Here is an 11,595-nt window from a genome sequence, read left to right as displayed (position 1 = left end):
ACCATACCAGTGCTGACTCACTTTCAAGTCCTCAAGCAGCAGTTCCTTGAAAGCAAAGCTCTGTCCTGTTAATGATTTTTATCCTCATGTCCTCAAATAGCACCTGGTCCACCCTCCTGGCCCACAGTCGGGAATGCACAACCCTGTCATAGGGGGGCTGCTCTCAGCAACTGCAGAAAACAGGGCTTGTGGCTGGAGCTATGATCTGACACTCCCAGGGGAACTGCTTCAAGCTGCTAGCTCCCGACCTGAACTCCAGGCTCTTACTGGATTGCCACCATCTGGCCCTCCCACTAGCTCTCCTACCTACACCAAGTCCCTGTCCCATAGTTTCGCTTTTCCAAGAACCCCTTCATCAAGGAATGGCCTCCTCCTATCCCTGGCTCCTTTTCTCTTCCTGGTTCGACTTGCCTGTCCCTCTTTTCTCTCTCCCCAGCCTGTTCTACCTCCTGCCCTGTTCTGGCTTCCTCTTCCCTGAGTCTGTCTAGCTATATACAGCCACTATCATCTGGCTCCATCCTGTTCTACCCCTCTGTCTAGCCCCACATCTGGAGCCACAGCTGGTTCTCATCAGGATGGTAAAGCCTGACTGTTCTTGGGGCCTAAAATATTACAGCAATCCAAGAGAGTAGGAAGGGTGTACACAGTACATAGTAAGTACTCAAAAAAAAAATATATATATAGGCATGCAGGTTCAACTGAGGAGAGCATGGATGAATGTTGCTGAGTAAATGTTTTAGCAATGGTAGAGCTAGGCAATAAAAAGCTTAAGAGTAAATAGAACAAAACACCCCTGCATCCTCAGCCCAGAATATTCTGAGCCATGGTGTGTGTCTCAGATCTGAGTAAATATTACCTTCAATCCTTGTCTTCCGAGGAGGGGACTCTTGGGAAGACCCTGCTGTCACCTGTGGGAAGCCGGAGTGACTTACAAATCTCAGGACAGAACTAGCTTTAGCAGCTGATGGGCAAGGAGCAATGGGGTCAAATGGCCACACCCCCTCCAACTTGAGGCTCCTTAAAAACTTCTTTAAGCCAAAAAGGAGAAACCCAATCTTTGTCAGTTATTAGTCCCCCAAAACCCCAAGCCAAGCCCTTCTGGTCAGTGCATACCCTCACGGAGCATCGTCCTGCAAGGTCCCCAGATGCTAAGCTGGAGGAAGGATCCCCAGGACCTGATGCTGTAGTAACTTTAATCCAATAGGTCCTGCAGCCACACCCTGGGCAGATGTCCACAGGAGTTAGCAGAGTGCACATGACTGAGCTACTAGGAGTTGGGTATCTGGGGGCAGGGACTGGAGCTGGGAACAGACTTTGAGTGAAGTAGGAAAGGCATGACTGGTAGGAGAGAGGACGGCCCAGCTGGTATGCCCAACGGTTAGGATAGGTTCCAGGTCAAGGCTTGGATCCTCCCTCAAGGCCTGCCTGTGTGTGCTCTTGTTATTGTCACCACCTAAATTCAGAAGTAGGTTCTAGAGGACCCAGGCAGGAGACTCCCTTAGGGCTCACCTGAGTCTCCTCTATAGCCACTGTCTCTGGATAGGACTTCAGGGGACACTAGTGACCCATGGGCAGCACTGGGAGTCATGCCCTTTTTTTTTATGTCCTGTAAGACAGCTCCCCTTCAACCTATGCTCCTGGAAGGAAATCAGCGTCTGTGCCCAGGCCTGACTGTCGGGGTGGCCCTGCCACACCAGGCTTTAGATAATCCATTGCACGGTACACAGGTCATTAAGACATTCTCGGTCTGCCTGATGAACACCACACACACTGCTCAGTGAGGTGCTTTCCTGCCCTATCCCACAGCTGTGGCCAGGAAGCTTAGGGAAGAGTCTGAGATGTGAGGTGCCACTGCCCCCTGCTGGTCCCCTCAATAATTGTCTAAGCTGGTATCAAATATAAAATGGACCAGGCTAGAAGGGTACTTTCCTCTTCCTCCACTCACTTTCAGCGGGGAATAAATACACAAATTGGTACCTCCAACTGGAACCATGGAGCTAGCTGTCCCTAAGAGAGTTGGCATCCACAAAAAAAGGGGGGGATGACAGGCAGCAGAGGAGATGCAAGGAGGACAAGCGAGAGAAAGGACCCTTCTTACCTGAAGGAGTATGGTGATACTCTCCATGTCTGTACCATCCTTCAAAGGGCACAGAGTGTATTCATAGTCACAGGCATCACATCTCACCAAGAGAGCCCTGAAGGCAGGGCAGGGATGGTCAGGGGTGGGGAGGGATGGGGTGGGCAGGGCAGGGATGGGCAGGGGTGGGGAGGGATGGGGTGGGCAGGGCAGGGATGGGCAGGGCTGGGCAGTAGTGGGCAGGGCTGGGCAGGGCAAGGATGGGCAGGGCTGGGCAGGGCTGGGCAGGGCTGGGCAGGGCTGGGCAGGGCAAGGATGGGCAGGACAGGGATGGGTAGGGGTGGGCTCTTACATTGCACAGGCGAGAACATGGAAGACCAAAGAATCTGTGTTGTCCCCCTACTCCCCCCAACAAAGACAGCTGCACAAACCAGACTCTGAAGAAATCACAGGGTTCTAACACATGCCCCTTTGTGTTTCTAATGGGCCCTGGAACATCCACAGCACTAGATAGGCCTTGTCCTGTCTTCCAGGAGCTAGCACTCGACCCCACTTGTAACCTGGTGAGGGGGTCATGTGACCTGAAAGAGACCATGTTTGGCACTGACCTGTGATTCTGTAGAGGCTAGAAGACCAGGTTGCAGAGTCCTGAGCAGACAGCAGCCTCTGAGAGCGTGCAGGTCACTCCCAGCTCAGCAGCAAACCACATCCAAGGCTCTCTTCTCTGGGAAGGACCCCAGGGTGTCCTGTGTGCTCCCGTTGCTTCCCCCACAGATGACCAACAGAGCCCGCAGTAGCCGAGGACAGAGGCCCTGGGCTCCCCATACCCTGGACCACCTCTCCCATTAGGAAACCCTCAGCCTCTTCTTTCTCTCTGTCTCTGGGGCAGATTTTCTCCTAGACAGCCTCTTCAGCCTTCCATCCCGCCTGATTTGATCTAACTGTCTCCCTCCCTGCTCTGGCTACAATGAATGTCTGCTTCCTCTGCGGTCCCTCCCTAGGCTACAGCATGACTAAACCAATGGAACAGAGAGGAGCCCGTCTCTCATCCCTGTCTCTCCATCAGCCAAATGCATCCTCTGCCCTGGACCAGGGAACAGGTGACACGCGGGTGACTTGCTCTTCGTCTGCTAAGAGGGAAGAGTTTTTATTCCTACAGACACGGGACTTGTCAGGACCCGTGAATGCTCCCACACATCTGCTCTCTCAAGAAGAAGAAAAGCGGGTGGAGGAAACCGGCACCCCTGTGAGCCCTAGAGCAGTGTTGCCTGACATAACACGCAGCCAAGTGGGGACTCCAGCTGAATGATGCCACCATCTCGGAAAGGGAACTACCTAGAGGAAAATGAGGCCATCTTAATCCATCCCTAGGGGACCATGGCAGCTTGGTGTGGGCTAAGTCCATCTCAAAAGTGTTTTCTGCAGATGTCACCTCTTGGGGAACTAGGGTCATCACTCACCACCCCAGAGAACCATAGTCTCAGGACAGGTTGAGACTGGGTGACCCCATGGCCTCTCACTTCTCCGTCCATTTCTTCTCTCACTACCCTCCATGATCCAAGCCAGTGCTCAGCCCTGGGAGACGGAGAGGGCAGGCCCTCATCTGAGTCTTGATTGAACTCTCCCGCCTTCACGCTCAAGAGAATTGTGGTGCTCTGATATCATCTTCGATGTTCAGGACCTTTGCTAAGAGCTGGTTTAAAATGTCCACATCATGGATGAAAACCCTAGGGCCAAAGTGATGCATAGCTACCCTGGCCTAAGTCTGACCCCAAGAAAGCAAGGTGGGAACCCTCATCCATGCCCACCGCCAAGTGTGATTCGTTCCCAAGGCACAGACAGACGTCTAGCTGGGTCCTCAGAGCTGAGGGTGTGGCCCTGCTACCTCCAGGGGTGTTCTCACGAGCCTTGTGTCCTCTCAGATAAAAACGGTAAAAAATCCCCCATTTTGAACAATGAAGCAAAGAAGTGGAGTATTGGCATACATGGTCCAAATGAGATCTCCCCTGTGTCACTTTAGTGGGGTGGGAGGGTACCTTATAATGTCACCCCCTATCAGACCGAGCATGCCTACAATTTATGCTTCTGTTCCACGTGGCTTTAGGAGCTGGGAAACATTTGCCTCGTCTTTCTTGGGAAGAACGAGTATATGTGCGGCTGATTCTGATCTGCAGCCAGGCCTCTAGGTCTTATGTGTGGGGTTCTCTTGCCCTCTGGTGGACAGACTGAAGCATTGCAACTATGTCCCTGCTTAACCCTAACACAGATATCAACCATCCACCCCTGCCTGGCCCCTTCAGTCTCTGTTCCTTTTCTTACATGATCTGATACCATAGTGGCTAGGCACATGGTGGCAGGAGCCTTGCTCTCCCCACTTTGTCTCTACTCCCCTCACTTCCTGCAAACCAGGCCACCTCTTTTCTGGTATGACCATGTAGGGACTGCCTAGCTTAGTATACAGCTGCTATGTGTGGCTAGAACCCTGCCTCGGACACTAAAGGATCCCTCCTGCCCCATGACCCTTCTCAAGCCTCCTTGACACAATCTCATCTCCCTACTGGAATAGTCTCTTTGCCTCCTTCCTGAGCCTGGCTCAATTAGCTTCAATTTACCCAGCACCTCTTCTCTTGCCGGTACAGTAAGCACGATAAGCAGACACCACTGCCATTCTGCTGAGGAAGGTAGACATGACCAAGGGTATCAGAGGGAGCTGTTTTCTGAACCAGGCTCTTAGGATAACACAGTGGCCTAGGGAACCTAGCAGCAGGCTTCTTTGGGGAGTGAGAAGACTCACTGGCTGATGTGAACTGGTGCTCCCAAAAGTGGGGAGGGTGGGCTGGCTGTGGGTACTGTCTTTACCTAGTTCATTTCTCCCCTTCACCCCAACCGTGAGGATAAATTATGATCCTACTTTTGCTAGATGACACTGTCTCAAAGCAACACTGGAGACAGTCTCGATCCCCACAGGCAGAGAACACCATGGACTCACCCTGACACCACCCCCACTTCGGTTGCTTCTATCACAAAACATGGGAGGCTGCAGGGGCATGACTGGCAAGAGAGAAGAGTGTGGGCAGACAGATCAAGGAACAGCAACAGAGTGGCTTGGCCAACCTTCCAGAGCTGTGCACAGGCGGATGCAGAGGACTATATGGGGGTCATTGACATACATAGCACAGAGTAGCCCTTCTAACGTTCTAGGGTAATCAGAACCCTTGACTTTTATCTTGGTTCTCTTTTTTTAATTTATTTATTATGTATACAATATTCTGTCTGTGTGTATGTCTGCAGGCCAGAAGAGGGCACCAGACCTCATTACAGATAGTTGTGAGCCACCCTGTGGTTGCCAGGAATTGAACTCAGGACCTTTGGAAGAGCAGGCAATGCTCTTAACCACTGAGCCATCTCTCCAGCCCCTTATCTTAGTTCTTATCACCCTAATAAAACATTACATCTCCCAGCTGCTGTGCCTTGAAGGTGTTCCCTTCAAATATGCAGGTATTGGGACTAGAGAGATGGCTTGGTCCATAACACATTTGCCATGCAATCATGAGGACCTGAATTGTACCCAAGACACCATGGAAAGCTGGGGGTGGCAGCATGGGCTGTGTTCTCAGCACCAGGGAGGCAGAGTCAAGAGAATCTCAGAGATTTACTGGGCACTCTAGCTCCAAATTCAGCGAGGAGCACTGTCTGAAAAAAATAAGGTGGAAAGGCTAAAGAGATGTCTCAGTGGTTAGGAGCATTGACTGCTCTTGCAGAGGATCCAGGTTCAAATCTCAGCTCCCACACAGCATCTCACAAGCGTCTATGACTCCAGTTTCTGGGGATTTGGTGCCATCTTCTGATCTTTGCGGGCACCAGGCCTATATATGGTATATACACATATAAGTGCAAGCAAACCTCTCTGCAATAAACTAAAAATAAATACAAAAAAATAAAATGTCATTGCATAGCTGAGACCATTCATTCATACTTGCCTCCATCCCTTCTATGCCAAAATCTCAGCAGCAGCCCTGCAGTGCCTTCATGAGCTTAACACACAGCATCAACTAGCAACTGGATGCAGACAACTGCTCTCCCTACACCCCCAGTCCCCATTCCCTGGAGGTCTCTGTCCTCTGTGCCATTAACATGTCTGCACCTTTGCTGCCACAGTACCTGGCACAAGGTGGGTGTCCCAAAAATGCCACTATAGAGGACTGCCCTTTATTCTTCTTTCTCAGGACACTGTGGCCCCACCCCCCTGAACCACAGCTCTAGGGTGAAACAAAAGCCAGCATCCAGTAAGAAGGCCTCCAGGAGTGACTGCGCTTCCGGCAGCCACACCCCCATTCAGAGCGCCCATTATCGGGAGGTAACAGGTTTCTGCAATCTTACTCCCCATTTGGGCAGAAAAACATGAAGCGAGCTTTCTCAAGGATGTTTAACTGGAAATGTTCTACACCTCGAAATTTAAGACTCCATTTCAGAAATGATTCCGCCTTAGATGAAAGAAGACAAATGCCCCTATTTTTATCCAGAGAAAGTTATGAAACACCGCGCGCGTCAAATCTCCATATACCTCTTCCTCCTAATGCAGGAAAATGATACCTTTATCATCGTTCAATCAGAGGCTTGCTAAGTCGGCGCAGGGAGATGGAGTTGCGACGGTAATCATCGATGCTTCTGGCGGCCCCTCACGCCCGATCCAATGCGCAGCGCCGCCATTATCAACACATGAAAGGCTTCCTCAATTTCACTCTGAACATCACCAGCCACGACAGATATTTATTGACTGGCTGTTGTGTGCAGGGAACTTGGCCAGGTGCAGAGGAAGAAAGCCAGGGGGGAAATTCCCCCCAGGGATTTGAAAAGGTGAAAGAGCGGTACCATCAAAGCAAGCGATCTGCCTCCAAACTGTGTAAGGCATAGAACGAAGGCAAACGGGGTGGCTTTGATAAAGAAAGATGCTCTGGACCAACGCGTACTTTCAGGTTGCTCTACATGCGATTTTTTTTTTTTTTTTTTTTTTGCCAAATGCAAGAAAATAAAACCAGTCCAGTTCTTCAACTGCATGGTAACCTCGTGGATGTGGGAAGGAAACCTTGTCTCTTTAATATTTTTACTTGTTTTGTTTTTGATAGAGGGTTTCATGCAGTCAAGGGTAGCAATAAGCTTCCTGTATGGCTAACGATGAATGTGTGTTGGGGGCAGGTACCGCACACACGCGTGCATGGGTGTGGAAGCCAGAGGCCAATCTTGAAGATATTCCTCAGGTACCATTCACCCTGGTTTGGGAAGGTGTTTTGTTTTTGTTTTATTTTGTTTTGTGTTTTGTTTTAAACACGGCCTCTGTCTTAGGACTTGCTGTGATAAAAACACCATGACCAAAAGCAACTTGGGGAGGAAAGGGTTTATTTCAGTTTACACTTCCAGATAACAGTCCATCCCTGAGGAAATTCAGGACAGGAACTCCAACAGGGCAGGAACCTGGAGGCAGGAACTGATCCAGAGGCCATGGAGGATGCCTCTTACTGGCATGATCCTCCTGGCTTGCTCAGCTTATTTTCTTATACAGCCCAGGACCACCTGCCCAGCGGTGGCATCACCCACAGTGGGCTGTGCCCTCCCACATCGGTAGTCAATCAAGAAAATTTTCTCAACTTGCCTACAGGTAGGTTCTATGGAAGTAGTTTCTCAGTTATGATTCCTTCTTCCCAGATAACCCTACCTTGTGTCAAGTTGACTCAGAAACTAAGACTAGGCATGGTAGCACACACCTTTAATCCCAGTACTAGGAAGCAGAGGCAGGTGGATCTCTGTGAGTTCAAAGCCAGCCTAGTCTATATAGTGAGTTCTAGGATAGCCAGGGCTCTATAGAGAGAATCTGTCAGAAGAAGAAGAAGAAGAAGAAGAAGAAGAAGAAGAAGAAGAAGGAGAAGGAGAAGGAGAAGGAGAAGGAGAGGAGGAGGAGGAGGAGGAGGAACAGGAGGAGGAGCAGGAGGAGGAGCAGGAGGAGGAGCAGGAGGAAGAGGAGGAGGAAGAGGAGGAGGAGGAAGAGGAGGAGCAGGAGAAGAAGAAGGAGGAGGAGGAGGAGGAGGAGGAGGAGGAAGAGGAGGAGGAGAAGAAGAAGAAGAAGAAGAAGAAGAAGAAGAAGGAGAAGGAGAAGGAGAAGGAGAAGGAGAAGGAGAAGAAACTAGCACAGTCTCTTGTTTGGCTAGGCCCACTGGCCAGTGAGCCCCAGAGGTCTGCTTACCTCTGCCTTTTCAGCACTAGGATTACAAGGATGTGGGTTCTGGGTTGGAACTCAGGTCTTGCTTGCAGGATTTACCAACTGAACTATCCCTGTCCTAGCCAATGGTCCTCCTACCTCCATTTCTGAGTGCTGGGATTATGGGTGAGTACCCCCATATCCCACTCAAGCTCTTGCTGCTGAGATAATTTGGATTTCAAAGCCACCAAGGTGATTCACATGCTGGAAACTTGGTCACCAAAGTTGGGGGATGTTTGATCACAGTGTGTGAAAGGCACCTTCTGGTTGGTTTAATAATGAGCTGAATAGCCAATAGCTAGGCAGAAGAGGTTAGGCTGAACTTCCGGGTAAAGACAGGAACTTGGGAAGAATCTAGGTGCACGAGAGAAGCCAGTAAGATGCAGAGCAAGTCAGACATACAGAATGAAACAGCAGTAAAAAGCCATGTGGCAGAACATAGATTGACAGAGACAGGCTGATTCAAGTTATAAGACCCGGTTGGGAACAAGCACAAGCTGAAGACCAAGCTTTCGCAATCAATAAGAAGTCCCTGGGTTATTATTTGGGGACTGGTGGGACCAACAAGAAGGTCTGAGCACACACAAGTCTGTGACTTTATTCGGAGATAGTGGGGCCTTTCGGACCTGGGGCCTTGTTTTAGGTTGTGGGGTCCTAGAGGGACATACATAGTGGAGACTGAGCCCCTAGTCAGTCTCCCCACCCTCCACTCTCACCTTAGCCATGGAGTGAGCAACTTTATTGGGTCATAGATTCCCCAACACAACGTTCTTCCTCACAGCAGCTCAAAACAATGGAGCCAGACAAGTAAGTGTGAGCCCCATAAATCTCTTCTTCCAGACAGATAGCCTGAGGTCTTTATCACATCGACTAAAACTGACTGACATACCTTTTGATACAAATGGGCAAGAAAAACTCCACAGTCTTGGTCTCTGTTTGGTCATGAGAACATAGTGTCTGTATCTGTTTTTTGTTTGTTTGGTTGGTTGGTTTTGTGCGTGTTTGTTTTCTGAGACAGGGTCTCACTGTGTGGCTCTGGATGACATGGAACTCGCTATGTAGACCAGGCTGGCCTCAAACTCACACTGATCTGCTTCTGCCTCTCTCTCCTGGACTGGGATTAGATGCGTGCTCCGCCATACCCAGTTTGGTTCTGTGCCTTAAAGTCTGAAAAGGGCTCCTAGGGGCCATGATTAGTCACACATAGAAAGAAAATAAACGCAAAGTGTTAGAAAGGAGGAAAAAAAAACTCTAGACACAAAAGTCTCCGAAGGCCGTTTTAATTATGTACACACGTGAGTGTCTGTATGTGAGTTTGCAGGTGTCCTTGAAACCCAGAAGAGGGCACCTTATGCCCTGGAGCTTGTGAGCTACCAGACATGGGTCCTCTGTAGGAGCAGTGTGCACACTTAACTGGCCAACTCTCCAGCCCTTGGCATGCCTTTTTTTATGTGTGTTAGAAACTGACAGAAACACTGTCCCCGCCCCCCTGGGTGCTCACTGAGTCCCAGCAGCAACGCCTCTCACAATCTCTTTCCTTCTGCATTCAAATCGTTTAAGTGTCTACAGTAACAAAATGTTAACACTTGCAGGGTCTTACTCGTTTGTGCAAGAAAGGTTTTCAACGTTTGGACCTGTGGGATTTAATGTATCTGAAATCACTGTTTCATACCCTGCTGGAGAATTACAAGACTGGGGGAACCCAGATACACATGTGACAGAGGGGCAGGTTGTCTAAGCATCACCCCAAGTCCCTATCCTGGTTTCTTTAATATGAAGCCAGTAGGTTTCAGCATCTCCCCTCACCAGAGGGTTTCCTCCCCTCCCTCAACCCAATCCTCTGCAAAGAGAGCCTTATGCCCTCCGGCCTCCCCTGACCCAGTCTCCAGGGAGAACGGTTCTGGGGTTCCCAAGAAATCCTCGGGGCCAGTCCACCCTGTACTGCGCAGACAGGTTTCTTTCGCTGTCATTACATCTCCCTTAAACTTTGCCCATAAGGAGGCAGACCCCGTGTAGCAAGGCTTTCGGTGGGAATGGGTGACGCCTCACTTATCCAGCCCAGCTACGCAATGGAAGAATTCTGAGGGCAGGCGGCTTCGTGTTCTCCCTGCTAACCCAAGCTTTCCCCGACACCGCCACCAAACGAGCTCTTTCTGTTCACTGATACCATGTGTTTATTCCCATCTTTCTAGATGGTCCGGTCAAGACCCTTTCTCCTGCGAGTGCACTCTTCTCAGACAAGAGGGAGCAAGGGCGGAGAGCAGCAGAATGGACTGTGCTGGCCAGCGGTGGTTTCTTTGGACAAGAGGACAAGGCGGTATCACAGTAGTCTCCACCTGCTACTTAAAAGTCTTTTGACTCTTTCTCTTCCGGTCGCAGGCACTTCAGGAGCCGCCGGTTACCGTTCAGACATGCCCAAGTCCAAGAACCACACCACACAACCAATCCCGAAAATGGCACAGAAGGGCATCAAGAAACCCGGTCACAAAGATAATGACTCTCTCAAGGGGGTCGACCCCACGTTCCTGAGGAACATGTGCTTTGCCAAGAAGCACAACAAGAATGGCATGAAGAAGATGCAGGCAAATAATGCAAAAGCAATGAGCGCATGTGCAGAGGCCGTCAAGAAGCCCCAGGTGGTGAAGCCCAAGAGGCCAAAGGACCCCAGCCGCAAACTCAGCCGTCTCGCTTTCATTGCTCACCCCGAGCTTGGGAATTTTTGATATGGGGCTTTGATATGAAGCTTGAATTAGAAGCTGCATGTTCAGGGCTCGAAGGCTCCAAAAACCAAATCCCAAGGTTCAAACCAAGGCAGAGGCCTCAGCTCCAGCTCAGGTTCCCAAAGGTTCCCAGGCCCCTGGGAAGGCCTCATAGAAAAAGGCCTCAATCTGCCAATGTGAAGGCAGATGGACCGGTGTGAACACCTACACTCTGTTTGCAGATGGCCAAGACTTTATGCTGTTTTGACCAATAAACTTGAGGCAAGATCTGCTAAATAATAATAATAATATAAAATAAAAAATAAAAGTATTTTGAAAAACCACGTCTTGTAGCTTGTCTTACGAACATTTTCAAAACTGAAATAATTGTAGAAGGTAATTTCTGATATATCTGAAGTGTTTTCGTTTAAAAGTGAGATGATTCCATGTAATCGGGAGGTCTTAGTGATTTCGTGTTAAAAAGTACACATGTGACTTCTTTAAAAATTTGAAGCGTGACATCGTTTTTCTCTTTGAACCAATAGTCCTATTCCACCTCCCCCCGA

The 11,595-nt window shown here is 49.8% G+C and overlaps 1 protein-coding gene across 1 annotated transcript; it reads left to right on the top strand.

The window, feature by feature from the left end:
- The first annotated feature begins 10,741 nt into the window (after window positions 1–10,741).
- Window positions 10,742–11,204, top strand: LOC121463211 (60S ribosomal protein L29-like). Its single transcript, XM_041675319.1, has 2 exons — window positions 10,742–11,046; window positions 11,096–11,204. The coding sequence occupies exons 1-2, from the start codon at window positions 10,742–10,744 to the stop codon at window positions 11,202–11,204; spliced, it is 414 nt and encodes a 137-aa protein (XP_041531253.1).
- The last annotated feature ends 391 nt before the right edge of the window (window positions 11,205–11,595 follow it).

Source organism: Microtus oregoni, unplaced genomic scaffold (assembly GCF_018167655.1).
Source record: "Microtus oregoni isolate MIOR12 unplaced genomic scaffold, Mior012 000026F_ref0000081, whole genome shotgun sequence".
In the NCBI taxonomy this organism is placed as follows: Eukaryota; Metazoa; Chordata; class Mammalia; order Rodentia; family Cricetidae; genus Microtus; species Microtus oregoni.
This window is presented reverse-complemented; position numbering and strand designations above follow the sequence as displayed.

Excerpts from the sequence above, each read along its gene's own strand:
- LOC121463211 (XM_041675319.1), top strand. The coding sequence starts at position 10,742 with ATGCCCAAGTCCAAGAACCACACCACACAACCAATCCCGAAAATGGCA. Across the intron at positions 11,047-11,095 it reads GCTCACCCCGAGCTTGGGAA|CAGGGCTCGAAGGCTCCAAA; the intron begins TTTTTGATATGG and ends AAGCTGCATGTT.